This window comes from Oncorhynchus tshawytscha, unplaced genomic scaffold, assembly GCF_018296145.1.
Source record: "Oncorhynchus tshawytscha isolate Ot180627B unplaced genomic scaffold, Otsh_v2.0 Un_scaffold_1341_pilon_pilon, whole genome shotgun sequence".
NCBI classification, from domain to species: domain Eukaryota; kingdom Metazoa; phylum Chordata; class Actinopteri; order Salmoniformes; family Salmonidae; genus Oncorhynchus; species Oncorhynchus tshawytscha.
In genome coordinates this window covers 759,784-778,367 of record NW_024609828.1, presented here as the reverse complement: position 1 = coordinate 778,367, position 18,584 = coordinate 759,784, and the positions used below count along the sequence as shown (strand labels likewise).

Sequence of the window (18,584 nt, the reverse complement as noted above, 5' to 3'; positions counted from 1 at the left end):
TGAATGTGTGTGATGCCATGTGAATGTGTGATGCCATGTGAATGTGTGATGCCATGTGAATGTGTGATGCCATGTGAATGTGTGTGATGCCATGTGAATGTGTGTGATGCCATGTGAATGTGTGATGCCATGTGAATGTGTGATGCCATGTGAATGTGTGTGATGCCATGTGAATGTGTGAATGTGTGTGATGTGAATGTGTGTGATGCATGTGAATGTGTGATGCCATGTGAATGTGTGATGCCATGTGAATGTGTGATGCCATGTGAATGTGTGATGCCATGTGAATGTGTGTGATGCCATGTGAATGTGTGTGATGCCATGTGAATGTGTGTGATGCCATGTGAATGTGTGATGCCATGTGAATGTGTGATGCCATGTGAATGTGTGATGCCATGTGAATGTGTGTGATGTGATGCCATGTGAATGTGTGTGATGCCATGTGAATGTGTGATGCCATGTGAATGTGTGATGCCATGTGAATGTGTGCCATGTGAATGTGTGTGATGCCATGTGAATGTGTGTGATGCCATGTGAATGTGTGTGATGTGTGAATGTGTGTGATGCCATGTGAATGTGTGATGCCATGTGTGAATGTGTGTGATGCCATGTGAATGTGTGTGATGCCATGTGAATGTGTGATGATGCCATGTGAATGTGTGATGCCATGTGAATGTGTGTGATGCCATGTGAATGTGTGTGATGCCATGTGAATGTGTGATGCCATGTGATGTGTGATGCCATGTGAATGTGTGTGATGCCATGTGAATGTGTGTGATGCCATGTGAATGTGTGTGATGTCATGTGATGCCATGTGTGTGTGATGTCATGTGAATGTGTGTGATGCCATGTGAATGTGTGTGATGCCATGTGTGTGTGTGATGCCATGTGAATGTGTGATGCCATGTGAATGTGTGTGATGCCATGTGAATGTGTGTGATGCCATGTGAATGTGTGTGATGCCATGTGAATGTGTGATGCCATGTGAATGTGTGATGCCATGTGAATGTGTGTGATGCCATGTGAATGTGTGATGATGCCATGTGAATGTGTGTGATGCCATGTGAATGTGTGTGATGCCATGTGAATGTGTGATGCCATGTGAATGTGTGTGATGCCATGTGAATGTGTGTGATGCCATGTGAATGTGTGTGATGCCATGTGAATGTGTGTGATGCCATGTGAATGTGTGAATGATGCCATGTGAATGTGTGTGATGCCATGTGAATGTGTGTGATGCCATGTGAATGTGTGATGCCATGTGAATGTGTGTGATGCCATGTGAATGTGTGTGATGTCATGTGAATGTGTGTGATGCCATGTGAATGTGTGTGATGCCATGTGAATGTGTGAATGATGCATGTGAATGTGTGTGATGCCATGTGAATGTGTGATGCCATGTGAATGTGTGATGCCATGTGAATGTGTGTGATGCCATTGAATGTGTGTGATGCCATGTGAATGTGTGTGATGCCATGTGAATGTGTGTGATGCCATGTGAATGTGTGTGATGCCATGTGAATGTGTGATGCCCATGTGAATGTGTGTGATGCCATGTGAATGTGTGATGCCATGATGCCATGTGAATGTGTGTGATGCCATGTGAATGTGTGATGCCATGTGAATGTGTGATGTGATGTGAATGTGTGATGCCATGTGAATGTGTGATGCCATGTGAATGTGTGATGCCATGTGAATGTGTGATGCCATGTGAATGTGTGTGATGCCATGTGAATGTGTGTGATGCCATGTGAATGTGTGTGATGCCATGTGAATGTGTGTGATGCCATGTGAATGTGTGTGATGCCATGTGAATGTGTGTGATGCCATGTGAATGTGTGTGATGCCATGTGAATGTGTGTGATGCCATGTGAATGTGTGTGATGTCATGTGAATGTGTGTGAATGTGTGTGATGCCATGTGAATGTGAATGTGTGATGCCATGTGAATGTGTGTGATGTCATGTGAATGTGTGTGATGCCATGTGAATGTGTGTGATGCCATGTGAATGTGTGTGATGCCATGTGAATGTGTGTGATGTCATGTGAATGTGTGTGATGCCATGTGAATGTGTGTGATGCCATGTGAATGTGTGTGATGCCATGTGAATGTGTGTGATGTCATGTGAATGTGTGTGATGTCATGTGAATGTGTGTGATGCCATGTGAATGTGTGTGATGCCATGTGAATGTGTGTGATGCCATGTGAATGTGTGTGATGCCATGTGAATGTGTGTGTGATGTGTGTGATGCATGTGAATGTGTGTGATGCCATGTGAATGTGTGTGATGCCATGTGAATGTGTGTGATGCCATGTGAATGTGTGTGATGCCATGTGAATGCCATGTGTGTGTGTGATGTCCATGTGAATGTGTGTGATGTCATGTGAATGTGTGTGATGCCATGTGAATGTGTGTGATGCCATGTGAATGTGATGCCATGTGAATGTGTGATGCCATGTGAATGTGTGTGATGCCATGTGAATGTGTGTGATGAATGTGTGTGATGTGAATGTGTGTGATGTCATGTGAATGTGTGTGATGCCATGTGAATGTGTGTGATGCCATGTGAATGTGTGTGATGCCATGTGAATGTGTGTGATGCCATGTGAATGTGTGTGATGCCATGTGAATGTGTGTGATGCCATGTGAATGTGTGTGATGCCATGTGAATGTGTGTGATGTCATGTGAATGTGTGTGATGTCATGTGAATGTGTGTGATGCCATGTGAACGTGTGTGATGCCATGTGAATGTGTGATGCCATGTGAATGTGTGTGATGCCATTTGAACGTGTGTGATGTCATGTGAATGTGTGATGCCATGTGAACGTGTGTGATGCCATGTGAACGTGTATCAGTTGGTAGAGGCCCAGGCTGACTACCACAGGAGGTCTCTGGCTGCTCTGGAAGGAGTCCTGCCGACCATACAGGCACAGAACGGTAAAGGAAACCTTAATGAATCAAAACCTGTTAACAATTTTCTTGATAAAATACAAAACATTAATGTTTTTCCCCTGCAAGAATAAATTCAGCTGAATGTTGATTCAAAATGCTTTCTCACTTCATGCAATGAATGTTCTGACTGCATCACCTTGGTCAGATATGTTTTACCTCTAACCAGTAGTCTCTTTCATTTCAAAGCCACTATTCACAAAGCACAGCCAACTGTTCATGTCATGTTAAGTAGGATACCGAGTCTGATAAAGCTTTGATATAAAAAGAGAAAATCTTAAGTGACTTTACTGGCGTCGGTTTGTTAAGTCTTGGCTCTTCATTTCCTTAGCAGTAAAACAAAGAGCAGTTTTTCTCTGACTTAATGAAATAGGAATAGATTGAATCAGATTAAATTAGATTTGAGTGAAAATGGCTCTATTGTCTTAAAAACATCTACAGTCACATCTGGACCGGTATCCCCCTGTCTGTATAAAGCTGATTCATTATGAACTGAAAGGCTAAACTGATCCTAGATCAGCAGTCCTACTCTGAGCGCTTTTTGAATAGAGGCCCTGGTCTCACTCTGGAACAGATCAATTAATGACATGTGCTAAGATGCAGTTGGTTATTAGTGAGCAATCGGTTCATCTGTTAGTCGTGCTCTAAAATGACAGGAATAACCTAGCAGTCATAACAGAATCTTTGTTTCCTCACATACGGTTCATGATAATGAAACTGACCTACGCTGGCGGCCATGTTGTGCCTGTGTACAGACTCATGGATGGAGAAGCCTGCGTACGGCACGGCTCTGGAAGAGCACCTGAAGAGGAGTAACCGTGAGATCGCCCTGCCCTTAGAGGCCTGTGTCATGATGCTGCTGGAGACTGGCATGAAGGAGGAGGTAACCATCACCATGACGATGATGAGGAAAAGAATGGACTAGCGCAGGGATCAACTAGATCTATTCTTGAGTGGATGGTCAGGGGGCCAGAATAGAATTACAAATCATTTGTAGACTGCAAATTGACCACAAGAAGCCCAAACAGATATAATATTGGACTAAAACATAATTTCAAACCTTGCTTACATTTGTATAGGATCAATTGTAGTATATCTCTTCATTATGTGTGGGAATACTTTGGAAAAGTGAAAAACACACTGATTTGCTGGTGTTTCTACAGTCTTCCATGACAATTCAAATCATTTGGACCGCGGGCCGCCAGTTGGGTAACCCTGGGCTAGTGTTTTTATAGTGCTTCTCACTAGGTCTCATTTCACTACTAGTTATTGAGGGTAAGTCACCCTATCCATATCTAATGTGTAGCAAACGACCCACTCCTTTATGATCAAGACCAACATGTTACAGACAGAAGACTAGGCAATTGCCATTTCACACACATGCTGAGTAAGAGCCTATGGTCTGGTACTGATGACATCTGTGGTCTGGTTCTTTGGTTGGTTAACCAGCCTCGTGCCTTGGAGGGAAGCTTTCAACTGTAACGCTTTCCTTTCTTTTTATACAGTCAGAACTGTTGTTGCAAATATCTTTCGCTCAACCTCAAAGACTCGTATCTCTAGATGTGATATGATGGTATCTATTTTCTCCCTCCTTCCTTGTCTCAGTCATACCCAAACCAGACGGCCTTCTCTAATTTTAGAACAGAAAGTAGACATCCATTTCCCCCTCAAAGAGCTTCTCAATTCAATGCAAGTTGGCATTTTTCCTCATTTATATTTGTATCTAACTGTGGTTAGTTTGTTGAACCAGTTCTAATTTTCTATGAAGAAAAAAACTTTTGTAAACTTTAAGACTTTAAAAGTGTATCTCTCTCTTCTCAGGGTCTGTTCCGAATCGCTGCTGGGGCCTCCAAACTAAAGAAGCTGAAGGCAGCGCTGGACTGTTCCACCTCCCAGTTAGAGGAGTTTTACTCAGACCCCCATGCTGTAGCTGGTATGACCCATTTCCCTTACATAACTCATTAAAGTTGTTTTCGTTCCCCTTTACTCTCAATAGTCTATGCAGGGGTTGAATTTGGGGGTGCAGAGTAGAAGACAATACAATCTGCAATCTTTGGATTTGAGACCGTATTCAGTCCAGTGGGAATGGTGTATATTTGAGTTGAAAATTATCATGTATCCTGCTATGCCCTCCGACGAGCCATCAAACAGGCAAAGCGCCAACATCGGGCTAAGATTGAATCGTACTACACCGGCTCCGACACTCGTCTTATGTGGCAGGGCTTGCAAACTATTACAGACTACAAAGGGAAGCACAGCCGCTAGCTGCCCAGTGACATGAGCCTACCAGACGAGCGAAATCACTTCTATTCTCGTTTCGAGGCAAGCAATACTGAGGCATGCATGAGAGCATCAGCTGTTCCAGACAACCGTGTGATCACGCTCTCCGTAGCCGACGTGAGTAAGACCTTTAAACAGGTCAACATTCACAAGGCCGCGGGGCCAGACGGATTACCAGGATGTGTACTCCGGGCATGTGCTGACCAACTGGCAGGTGTCATTTTTAACATGTCCTTGATTGAGTAATACCAACATGTTTCAAGCAGACCACCATAGTCCCTGTGCCCAAGAACACTAAGGCAACCTGCCTAAATGACTACAGATCCGAGGCACTCAAGTCCATAGCCATGAAGTGCTTTGAAAGGCTGGTAATGGCTCACATCAACACCATTATCCCAGAAACCCTAGACCCACTGCAATTTGCATACCGCCCAAACAGATCCACAGATGATGCAATCTCTATTGCACTCCACACTGCCCTTTCCCACCTGGACAAAAGGAATACCTACGTGAGAATGCTATTCATTGACTACAGCTCAGGATTCAACGCCATAGTACTCTCAAAGCTCATCACTAAGCTAAGGATCCTGGGACTAAACACCTCCCTCTGCAACTGGATCCTGGACTTCCTCACGGGCCGTGCCCAGGTGGTGAGGGTAGGTAGCAACACATCTGCCACGCTGATCCTCAACACTGGAGTCCCTCAGGGGTGCGTGCTCAGTCCCCTCCTGTACTCCCTGTTCACCCACGACTGCGTGGCCAGGTATGACTCCAACACCATCATTAAGTTTGCAGACGACACAACAGTGGTAGGCCTGATCACCGACAACGACGAGACAGCCTATAGGAAGGAGGTTAGTGACCTGGCTGGGTGGTGCCAGAATAATAACCTATCCCTCAACGTAACCAAGACTAAGGAGATGATTGTGGACTACAGGAAAAGGAGGAGGTTGAAAGCTTCAAGTTCCTTGGTGTCCACTTCACCAACAAACTAGAGTTGTCCAAGCACACCAAGACAGTCGTAAAGAGGGTACGACCCAGTACATCACTGGGGCCAAGCTTCCTGCCATCCAGGATCTCTATACCAGGCGGTGTCAGAGGAAGGCCCTAAAAATTGTCAAAGACCCCACCCCAGTCATATACTGTTCTCTCTACTACCGCAAGGCAAGCGTTACCGCACTGCCAGTCTAGGACCAAAAGCCTTCTCAACAGCTTTTACCCCCAAGCCATAAGACTCCTGAACAGGTATTCAAATGGCTACCCAGACTATTTGCGTTGTGTGTGTGTGTGTGTGTGTCCCAACCCCTCTTTACACTGCTGCTACTCTGTTTATCATATATGCATACTCACTTTAACCATCCCTACATGTACATGCTACCTCAATCAGCCTGACTAACCAGTGTCTGTATATAGCCTCACTACTGTTATTATTCACTGTCTTTTTACTGTTGTTTTTTATTTCCTTATCTATTGTTCAATTAATACCTCTTGTTTACTTAGAAATTGTACTGTTGGTTAGGGCCTGTAATTAAGCATTTCACTGTAAGGTCTACACCTGTTGTATTTGGCGCACGTGACAAATACACTTTGATTTGATTTTAGGAGGACAGTCCCACTACTTCCAAAAGCACAATTGAACCCCATTCAGTTCATGTACTATAATGAACCATATGTGTGGTTGTGTTGTTTCTGTCTAGGAGCTATGAAGTCCTACCTCAGAGAGCTGCCTGAACCCCATTCAGTTCATGTACTATAATGAACCATATGTGTGGTTGTGTTGTCTCTGTCTAGGAGCTATGAAGTCCTACCTCAGAGAGCTGCCTGAACCCCATTCAGTTCATGTACTATAATGAACCATATGTGTGGTTGTGTTGTCTCTGTCTAGGAGCCCTGAAGTCCTACCTCAGAGAGCTGCCTGAACCCCATTCAGTTCATGTACTATAATGAACCATATGTGTGGTTGTGTTGTCTCTGTCTAGGAGCCCTGAAGTCCTACCTCAGAGAGCTGCCTGAACCCCATTCAGTTCATGTACTATAATGAACCATATGTGTGGTTGTGTTGTCTCTGTCTAGGAGCTATGAAGTCCTACCTCAGAGAGCTGCCTGAACCCCATTCAGTTCATGTACTATAATGAACCATATGTGTGGTTGTGTTGTCTCTGTCTAGGAGCCCTGAAGTCCTACCTCAGAGAGCTGCCTGAACCCCATTCAGTTCATGTACTATAATGAACCATATGTGTGGTTGTGTTGTCTCTGTCTAGGAGCTATGAAGTCCTACCTCAGAGAGCTGCCTGAACCCCATTCAGTTCATGTACTATAATGAACCATATTTGTGGTTGTGTTGTCTCTGTCCAGGAGCTCTGAAGTCCTACCTCAGAGAGCTGCCTGAACCCCTTTTGACCTTCTCACTGTATGATGAGTGGACACAAGCCTCCAAGTAAGAATACTACATATCCACCTGTACGCAATGATTCACTGTCCACAAATACACTGAACAATATACTCATCACACTCTGCAGTGAAACACTTTTCAAGACCATTCACTAGGCACAAAACAGAAGAAAACAGACCGAAACGCGGATTTGGCAAATAATGAATCATTTTTTGTGTTTTCCGTTGCAAAGCGTTTTGCTATGGTGTGCCCTAATGAATACGACCCAAACCCAACAAGTGTTTATTATAGAGCCTGTGAAACATTGTACCATCTTATTTGGGTATGTAATGTTGTGTTGTACAGTGTGTCTGACCCAGACAGGAGGCTTCAGGCTTTGTGGGTGGCATGTGACGGTTTGCCAAAGAACCACAAGGCCAACTTCAGGTGAGTGTCAATGTTGGAAACATAATCGTCCACCATTGGAATTATATGCTCCCAAAAGTGATTTATTTATGAGATGCACACAAGGTCTATGGTTCAATACCCCATTGGGATTTTGTTTGCAGGTATCTGGTAAAGTTCCTAGCCAAGCTGGCCCAGGACAGTGAGGTGAATAAGATGACTCCCAGTAACATCGCCATAGTGCTGGGACCCAACCTGCTCTGGTCCAAGACTGAGGGGTGAGCAATACACACCCATTCCATGCGTCAAAAAGAAAGGACCAAGGCACTCTTCATATAATTCATAACACTTCAATGGAAACAAAGATAACACATTTAAACTCTTTGTTTCCAAGTGCCTTGGTCCTCCTTTCTTTTTGATGACCCATTTACCCCTTTTACCAAAGAGCACCTTCTGTCTACAAAAAACGACCATTGTGTACCTTAGCTGTGCTTCCCTGTCTACTACTTATTTCTACAAATCCATCCCTTCATTTGAGGTGAACAATTAGCATTGGTAGTGTTGTACAGTAGTTCATTTAGCTTGATGTTTCATTGATCTTGATCTCTGTCTCTCCACCTCTGTCCTCAGGACTCTGGCAGAGATGGCTGCTGCTACCTCGGTCCATGTGGTTGCCATCATAGAACCCATCATCCAGCACGCTGACTGGTTCTTCCCAGATGGTAAGAGACCTCTACTTGAACCTGGGAGGGATTGTGTTACAGAAGGTCTTTATCTAAGTGACTATGTTACTCCTAAGTTACTCCTCACTCGACATAGAACAGGAAATGCCCGTTGTCTTGTTTGCTGACCTCTGTGTTTCACTTCTCACCAGACGTGGACTTTAACGTGTCGGGCATGTTTGTGGCCATGACCCCTGAACCTGACCCAGGCCCTTTCGAGAGGCGACGCCCCGGAAGCCTGGTGGACGGGGACACTCCCCGCAAAGACAGGTACCTGTCCTACCCCCGTAGCAGCCCCCGTCCCAGCCCAGGTTTCAGCATCCATGCCCGGACACTGACCAGGCAGGAGTCCAGGGGGGCAGCGGCCGTCTCAGCCCTCTATGTAGTGGCTGACGAGTCCATCACAGTCAAGGAAACGCCCGCTGGGGAGCAGGAACAGCCAATACCACTGCCTTCTTAATAAAGTCCAAGCTATACCCTAGGAGACAGTTTGTGAATCCAGAATCCCAGTTTGTGAAAGTCCATTCCAATGTGTTTGTGTGTGTTTTAACACTACAGTATTACCGATATGTAAGATGATTGAAGAAACAAACCAATAAAATGTGTGTTTAAACCGAGGCCAGCGGCGAACATGATGAATAAGCACACTTTTATTCACCTAAGAATTGTTCTTAAATTTAACACATTGTTTCAGGAGATATAAGGATTAACCCTCACTTGTCTTGAATTGAATCACACTTTTATCAAGCTGTGTCACCATTCTGAAATAGGAAACAATGTTTAACACGTTTGAACCCCTTATATGCCACCTCTATTAAAGCCTAGGTTTTAGGTTACTGGTTGTGTGTTTTGTCACTCTATTCTGTTGTCAAGCTGTAAGAAATGGAAGGAGCTCAAAGTTCACTAGTTCAAAGCTCACTTGAACTAGAATCATGTGATCTCTGCTTAAGTAAAGGCCTTTGGTTAATACCTCATTCTTCTCTCTCTCTCTCTCTCTGGAGTGGTCTCTCTTTTAACTGTCTTTCTGTCAGTCCCTGTCTCTTTGTCTGTCTCTGTCATTCTGTCTCTCTCTGTCTCTGTGTCTGTCTCTCTCCTCTCTGTCTCTCTCTCTGTCTCTCATCTCTGTCTCTGTGTCTGTCTCTCTCCTCTCTCTCTCTGTCTCTGTCAATCTGTCTATCTCTGTCTCTGTGTCTGTCTCTCTCCTCTCGGTCTCTCTCTCTGTCTCTGTCTCTCACCTCTCTGATGTTGTCATCGGTGTGTCTTCACCCCTCACTCTCTCCCCTCTCCCCTCTGTATAGCCCCGCTCCTAACAAACTGGGCGACCCCTCCCCCACCCCACGTAGAGCTGCCACTCTAAATAGAAAACAGCACCATCATGCTTCTTCGCCCGCCTTCCAGCCCCCTCTACCACCGCCAGAGGCTGGAGGAGTCACCCAGACCCAGCCTGTGGCTGAGCCCCAGACCCAGGAGCAAACTCTGTGTGGGAGTACAGAGGCTGGCCAGCCTGGCCTGGCTGGGGGGGGTGGGGGTCAGGGTGGGGCACCAGAGGTCCAGGTGGCCACAGGGCAGCAGCCTCTGCCTCTTACCCAGCACAGCGCTGAGGAGAATAGGTAAGGAGGAAGCAGAAACTGAGTCCCTCCCCTCCCGTCACCAATCAGCCAAACAGAAACCAGAAGGTTACGCGCCGCCCTGCTGTCGATCCTGATTGATCAACCTACAGCTACTCACTCTGTCATTGACCTTTGTGTTTGCTTGTCCCATATTGTTCTATGCAGGCTGATACTGTGTGTTGTAATCACACCCAATGAAATCAAGTATGCTGTAAATCAAACCGATGTCCCAAAGCCAATGATTTAGCTGTTTTTTGAAAGGCCTCTCCTAGTGATCCAGGAAGCAGCTTTGTTATTGGTGCTTGTCTATTGTCCTATCCCTTCCCAGACAGGGGGCTGGTCCTGCTCCCACAAGTGTCTGCCTTCCTACCAGCCTTCCTAAATATTTGTCTGTCCAGACCGTTCATGTGGCTGTCTGTTGGTCAGCCCTCCCCCAAGCATGCATACCTGTCTGCTTTGGCTTTTCATGTAGTTGTCTAATGTTTGCTTTGGTATTGTCCCAAAGTCTTGACTCACACCCCTCTGGTTTACCATGCTGGTATCATCCCAAGCAGGCTTGGTACTCCTGCTCTGGTTATCCTCAATGCATGTGCAACTGTAATTACCTTCTTTGAATGAACTTCCTGTGTTTCCTGTAGTGTTTTGTGTCAGTTGGAAACACACTGTGATTTGAGAGATGTAATTGTCTTTAATCTTTCCATGTTATGATTTGACTCATGTAACTGGCTAATTGTCACTGTAATTGTTCTTTATACATGATTGCCAAGGAAGTAACTAACCCTGACCTGTGATGCAGTTTTTGCATGTCATCACTTTGCATTGAGACCTGGCTTGTAGACTGACAGGTGACAGTGGGTTTGTCCTCTATCTCTACAGCCCTGGCCATGACCCCACCACCACCCCCGCTCCCCTGAGGAACGGGGGCTCCCAGCTCACCGTGGGGACGCCCCACTCCCAGGCAGGATGCAGGGGTCCTAGCCCCCACATTGGACGCAGAGGTGAGAGAACACACTGACCACCCAACCACACCTCTCTACACCCTCTGGTAGTTTCCACTTAAGAGACTGACACAAATAGAATATCCCATTTAGCAGACACTTTCATCCACAATGACTTACAGTCATGCATGCATACATGGGTGGTGCCGGGAATCGAACGAACTTTCCTGGCGTTGCAAGCACCATTTTCTACAAAGTGAGCTACAGAGGACCACAATAGCATCAATCAAATCAAACAGAAAGCTCAGACCTTTTTAACTCACGTACTTATCAGTGTTTTGATCAGTGTGATTTCATAGTTTAAAGCCATGGTTTTATTTTGTCTTCCTCAGGTACTAAGAAGCAAGCCCCTGCCCCACCCAAACAGGCCAACCCCTTTGTAGCTAATGTCTCCACCCTTGGCCACAGTCCCGCGCCTAACAACCCCTACCCCCTCATCGCTCCACGACGCCACTCTGGTAAAGAAACCCCCATCCACGCCCCCAGCCACCCGCCCCCACAGCCCCCTCAGTCTCAGGGGGAGTCAGACCCCTCTCCGCCCCACACCCCCACACCCCCTAGCACCCCTCCTCACGATGGTCCAACCTCCACCCCCTTCACCCCTCTATCCTCCTTCCACTCTGGCTCCCTCCCTCGCCCCACCAGGCCGGCTCCGAAGCCACGCTCCCGACCTACAGTTCCCCCGCCCCGTCAGCCGCCCACCAATGACGACAGCAACGGGCCCAGCGGCTCTGCCTCCAAGGTCATCACCGGTAAAGTTACAGTCCATCCTTTCCCAATCCAAACTACTCATGACTATAACGGATATTAAACTGTCATGACACAAACCTACTTGGGTACGCTAGTTGGCCAGTATACCTTACAACAGAGGACTCCATCCAGCTCTCAATATGTGCTGTGTGAGTCATAGGTAATAGAGTCACAGCCCATATCCTATCAGAGATATGATACATCGTGTGGTAAAGATGTAAACATACTCTTGTGAGAAAGGACGTCTCTAGAAGGTATGACACACAGTCTAAAATGCAGCCAGAGAAAGGAAGGATGGAGGGATGACTAAAAGAAGGATAGAGTTTCAGTCTATTATTCACCAATCAGCTCCTTCATTAGCTTCACATAATAATCAGAGCTGGAAATGAATCTCAACAGAGGAGTGTGTGTGTGTGGGTGGGGGTGGGGGTGGGGTGGGTGTGTGTGTGTGTGTGTGTGGGTGGGGGTGGCAGTTTTCCTTGTAGGAACTCAAGGTTTCAAGCAGAGCAGGAGGCTCCCTGGCTGACTCAGACACGGTATTGCAGTAGCACATACTGATGTATTGTTGGCCCTATTTCCACACACACACACACACACACACACACACACACACACACACACATCCTGCACTAATGGAAATGTCCTTGTTTGCCAAACGTTCCATTATATGCTCAGAGTCTAAATCAGAAAAAAAACGTTGCTGTTCAACATTGTAGCCAGGAATTTGTCTCGGTGTATGATACTGTCTCTGGGCCTGTGCTAACAGCATTCATTTACTTTCAAATCATTTAAAATAGTACATGACATTTCATAACACTTTTCACAACACATTAAGTGTGTACCCTCAGGCCACTAATATTATATTATACTGCATGTTATCTATGCATTCTTTCTTTAGTCGAAGGACATTTTGAGAATCTTTTTTTTTCAAGCTCTGGCTAAGTCTGTTTCAGACATAGTTACACACAAAGCACTACATAAAAAGTGTATGCACAACTGTATTAGATATTAAACAGTGACACAAAGCAAACACAACAGGAAGTCTTCCTACTGTATTAACACAGTAAACTGTCCAACTGCCAATGAAATCATATGCTGCTGACAATGCTAGCTAATCGAGCATTGTGTGATTTCATCAGGACTCTCACAGAGAGAGAAATGTAACGATGAAAGGTGTTTGTTCACTTGGACTCTGGTCTCACTGCCTTTAGTATTGCCTCACGCACACCATACACTGTAATTGTGGTGATTTAATTTAAAATGCATGATGGGTAAATATTGGAATATTGCAGATGTGTGAGCTGCCGCCCTGCCTGTGAGCTGAGATTGAGAGGCAGGTAATGGTAAGGATATGATTGGCTGACGCTCTGAGTTGCAGCCCCTTGCTCTCCGTGTGTGTGCGTACGTGCTCGTGTGTTTGTCTGCATGTGTGTGTGTGTGTGTGTGTGGTTGAGCCCAATGCATTAACCCTGCCTGCAAATAGTAAATAACATGCGTGTGATTCCCACCCCGTTGTGCCATGGCTGTGGTTGAAGGCTACTTACAGCTACCCTTGTTAACTAACCACTCTTAACACCCCTGGGATAGTCCAAGAGATGGTCCAGTCTGATACCGACGGTGCAGTCGGTACTCTACTTCCTATTTCTTATCTAAGTCAAATACACTGCTCAAAAAAATAAAGGGAACACTAAAATAACACATCCTAGATCTGAATGAATGAAATATTCTTATTAAATACTTTTTTATTTACATAGTTGAATGTGCTGACAACAAAATCACACAAAAATGATCAATGGAAATCAAATTTATCAACCCATGGAGGTCTGGATTTGGAGTCACACTCAAAATTAAAGTGGAAAACCACACTACAGGCTGATCCAACTTTGATGTAATGTCCTTAAAACAAGTCAAAATGAGGCTCAGTAGTGTGTGTGGCCTCCACATGCCTGTATGACCTCCCTACAACGCCTGGGCATGCTCCTGATGAGGTGGCGGATGGTCTCCTGAGGGATCTCCTCCCAGACCTGGACTAAAGCATCCGCCAACTCCTGGACAGTCTGTGGTGCAACGTGGCGTTGGTGGATGGAGCGAGACATGATGTCCCAGATGTCATCAATTGGATTCAGTTCTGGGGAACGGGCGGGCCAGTCCATAGCATCAATGCCTTCCTCTTGCAGGAACTGCTGACACACTCCAGCCACATGAGGTCTAGCATTGTCTTGCATTAGGAGGAACCCAGGGCCAACCGTATCAGCATATGGTCTCACAATGGGTCTAAGGATCTCATCTCGGTACCTAATGGCAGTCAGGCTACCTCTGGTGAGCACATGGAGGACTGTGCGGCCCCCCAAAGAAATGCCACCCCACACCATGACTGACACCATGACTGCGAATTTGCCAATCTTGGTGTTCTCTGGCAAATGCCAAACGTCCTGCACGGTGTTGGGCTGTAAGCACAACCCCCACCTGTGGACATTCGGCCCTCATACCACCCTCATGGAGTCTGTTTCTGACCGTTTGAGCAGACACGTGCACATTTGTGGCCTGCTGGAGGTCATTTTGCAGGGCTCTGGCAGTGCTCCTCCTGCTCCTCCTTGCACAAAGGTGGAGGTAGCGGTCCTGCTGCTGGGTTGTTGCCCTCCTACGGTCTCCTCCACATCTCCTGATGTACTGGCCTGTCTCCTGGTAGCGCCTCCATGCTCTGGACACTACGCTGACAGACACAGCAAACCTTCTTGCCACAGCTCGCATTGATGTGCCATCCTAGATGAGCTGCACTACCTGAGCCACTTGTGTGGGTTGTAGACTCCATCTCATGCTACCATTAGAGTGAAAGCACCGCCAGCATTCAAAAGTGACCAAAACATCAGCCAGGAAGCATAGGAACTGAGAAGTGGTCTGTGGTACCACCTGCAGAACCACTCCTTTATTGGGGTGTCTTGCTAATTGCCTATAATTTCCACCTGTTGTCTATTCCATTTGCACAACAGCATGTGAAATTTATTGTCAATCAGTGTTGCTTCCTAAGTGGACAGTTTGATTTCACAGAAGTGTGATTGACTTGGAGTTACATTGTGTTGTTTAAGTGTTCCCTTTATTTTTTTGAGCAGTGTAATAGAAGGCCTGGACATTAACTTTAGAATGAATCTGCATAAAAGCAAAGAGTTGTGGGATATTTGAAAATTCATGTCCAGACCATCTAAATGACTGGATTTGGCTTCATTTCTTTGAAGCCCTCCAGAACCCAGGTGATGCACTTCTAGCATTTCAGAGTAACATGTCAACAATACTCTCCAAGTCACTCTGTTATTGAAATCACATTTCCCACATCAGAAAAGGTACAAACTGTGACTAGAACGTGGCATTCAACTTCCCTGTCATAGTCAAATGTATTTCCTTTTATTTGTATATATATATTTTACAATATGACAAATCCTTGGTGTCTTTTCTCCAGTATGCAGAGTTTGTGTGCTTTCCTTAGGTTTGAGGTGTGGATATGGTCTGTTCGGTGACTGATGTGTGTGCCTCTGTCTATTCTGTAGAGCTTCTTGCTGCAGACTGATAGTGGTGTACTACAGGGTTAAGGTCAATTGCATCAATTCGGGAAGTGATCTGAAATCGAAAAATCATAATTGAACATGATAAATACCACTTCTCAATTCTTGAACTGGAATTTTAATTTATCTCCTGAATTGGCTAATAAATACCACTTCTCAATTCTTAAACTGGAATTTAAATTTATCCCCCTGAATTAAAATGTAAGTAATCCTAACCCTAGTAGGCTGTGTTTTGCCTGATTGATCACTTACCTGTCAATCTAAATGTCTTCTGTAGATTCCAGCCTGAACTTGAAGGGGATTGACCGAGCCCTTATCCCTGAAATTATGGTGGACATACAAGGGGAGAGCTCTGCTGGTCATGAGCCCTCCCCCTATCCAACCCCACCCTTGGACCCTGAGATCCAATCAGAGAGCACCAGTCTGTGAAAGGGGAGGGATCACTCCAACTGACATCACCAAAAAACATTCTGCCTCTGCCCAATTGGCAATATGCTAGCCATTCATCCAATCGCCGTAGTCTGAGTCAGCTCTGAGCCTCTACAGACTGGACCATACAAACTCCCTGCTCATCAATCCAGTGAGCAATAATGTCTGCAACAAACAACCCCTAGTCAACATTACTCTCTACAACAATACAGGGACTAGACAAACTTCTCTTACTCCATAATCCAAACTCAACACTGTTGGCACCCACCACCCTCAACACCAACACCCTTCCATCCATAAACCATCAACAGTATTGGAACTGGACCACAGGATCACCTCATGTTCATTGAACCTTCGTTCTGCTAAACATGATAGGAAGTTGGCCTGCAGCTAGAGATGCCACTGTAGCTTTCTATTGAATCAACCAAGCCTGTACTGGGACTGGACAATATATATATATATATAACCACTGAACTCCAATGCTGGCGAAGCTGTAATGTTATGACCCAGTACCTGGAAGCATCTGATCTGAATATACTGTTTCATCTTTGGATCCATTGTAGAATGTTGACATTGAATTGGGGCTGGGTGGGAGGCTAAGCTTGTAAACCTAAAAGCTCAGAACTTGTATGTTTGTATGATGTAACTTTCCTCCCTGTGGTACATTGTATGGTGGTTGTAGGAATATTTTTTGAATGGAAATTGCTCATTTGTATGTCCTCAATGCATTACCTAAGATTGTCTACAAAACTGCAATTTTGCCCCATTTGAGAACTTTCTTTAATGGTTTTTAATGGGCCAAGTAATACAAATGTAATGCAGAAAGTGCTATTGATGAGCAAATATACATGGTGAGCCCAAAGAATCCTATAAATTGCCATACTTCCTTTGATGAGAGCTCTCAAGGACCAAAGATACCAGTTGATGAATAACTACATTTGGTGAGTGTGCTGCTTTGTGTTTGTAATATAAATGTTTTAATAGTTGCCAAGGACCAAATAAGTATCAATGAGGAGTGCAATTTAATGAACTGCATTCGTTTCATACTGTGTCTTCTCCACTCCCAATATTCACCCTGTTTCATTTGTTGTTGTTTTTAACCTGTCTTACCGTAATATACTATAGGACTGTGTTTTATTCAACAGAGCTGAATTCAAACAAAACAGTCACCCCTGCCAAAAATGTGTATACCAATCACAGATTTCCCCTTTAAAAGAAAAGTTATATAAGAAAAGTGATTGGATATTCCCTGCCACAGATTTCCCCTTTAAAAGAAAAGTTATATAAGAAAAGTGATTGGATATTCCCTGCCACAGATTTTTTTTTTTGAGAAATGATTTGTTTTGATATCCGTTTTGATTTAATTTAGCTCAGGAAATGGACAACCCAACAGAACAATATCCCAGGTTTTATTTTATTTTCTGATTACTATTCAAATTTAGGATGTTATGTTGACAATCTTTAGTGGATAACCTGGCTTCTCACTCTGCTTGTGATTATTGCCTTTTTTTTCACTATATTGCATGTTTTGAATGTGATTTGCATTGCTTTTTTTCTGCCCGTGTCTTTTCAACCTGAAAATGAACAAAGATTTTCGATAATGAGTGAATGGATCCTCCACTGTTTGTTCATATTAAAGGAAAATAGTTTTGGGTATTATTACTCTAAATAAACAAAACATGAATTAAAACAGTAATATTCCATGTTTATTCATGTCAGCTGAATACTGAATTTATACTGTATATTCTAATCTAATGGAATGTATACTCTTAGTAAGAACTATAATAAATGTAGCATATTGAGAGGCATCATGCCCATTTAAACACTGCCAATCAAAACTATACATTGCTGCCATATAGTAAAGATACAAATTGGCTGAAAGGAACTGGCATAAATAGAATAATATACCAGTTTCATCTGAGGACAAAAATGTTGACAGCTGCGCCATACAGGGTGCAACATGAATAGGAGATTTTCGATGTACCAATTCCATGGCATAGGGTTTATGAACTGGTACAAAAAACTACACTTGAGTCAATACTTAGTTTTTCAATTTAAATTATTATATAAAATTCTTGCCACCAACAGAATGCCATATATATGGGGCATACAACGATCTCAGCTCTGTAGATTTTGTTGCGAAGAGGCAGAATCACTAGATCATTTATTCGGGTATTGCCCCTATGTAGCTTGTTTCTGGTCACAGGTTCAGGAACAGTTAAAAAATCACAACATGCACTTAAAATGAACCTTACAAATAGCAGTGTTGGATAATTTGGAAAGCCTTAGTCAGTCAATAAATAATATAATACTCATAGGAAAGGTTTATCTTTAGCTCACAATCTGTGCATAATATACCGAAATAATATACCGAGATTCCGAAATTCCGAAATTTTGAAAAAAAAATCACAGCACAATTGAAAAATATATGGCACATTGAAACCAAATGAGGGTGGTCTATGGTGATCGGTGGGATGGGCTGAGAGTGGCTGAGTGGTGGGATGGGCTGAG

General features: G+C 44.4%; 1 protein-coding gene across 4 annotated transcripts in view; it reads left to right on the top strand.

The window, feature by feature from the left end:
- Window positions 1-17,769, top strand: part of arhgap17b (Rho GTPase activating protein 17b) — a 100,278-nt gene extending 82,509 nt beyond the window's left edge. The window contains exons 9-21 of one of the 4 annotated variants that reach the window (XM_042319208.1): window positions 2,858-2,939; window positions 3,707-3,834; window positions 4,773-4,884; window positions 7,587-7,668; window positions 7,969-8,049; window positions 8,172-8,285; window positions 8,638-8,729; window positions 8,882-8,999; window positions 10,028-10,339; window positions 11,216-11,337; window positions 11,670-12,089; window positions 13,380-13,430; window positions 15,922-16,060. In XM_042319208.1, the coding sequence (XP_042175142.1) occupies window positions 2,858-2,939; window positions 3,707-3,834; window positions 4,773-4,884; window positions 7,587-7,668; window positions 7,969-8,049; window positions 8,172-8,285; window positions 8,638-8,729; window positions 8,882-8,999; window positions 10,028-10,339; window positions 11,216-11,337; window positions 11,670-12,089; window positions 13,380-13,387 (1,671 nt within the window). In that variant the 3' untranslated portion in view covers window positions 13,388-13,430; window positions 15,922-16,060. Of the gene's footprint in view, window positions 1-2,857; window positions 2,940-3,706; window positions 3,835-4,772; window positions 4,885-7,586; window positions 7,669-7,968; window positions 8,050-8,171; window positions 8,286-8,637; window positions 8,730-8,881; window positions 9,000-10,027; window positions 10,340-11,215; window positions 11,338-11,669; window positions 12,090-13,379; window positions 13,431-15,921 lie in introns of all 4 variants that reach the window. The other 3 variants (XM_042319209.1, XM_042319207.1, XM_042319210.1) reach the window with 3 other exon arrangements.
- Window positions 17,770-18,584: the final 815 nt, after the last annotated feature.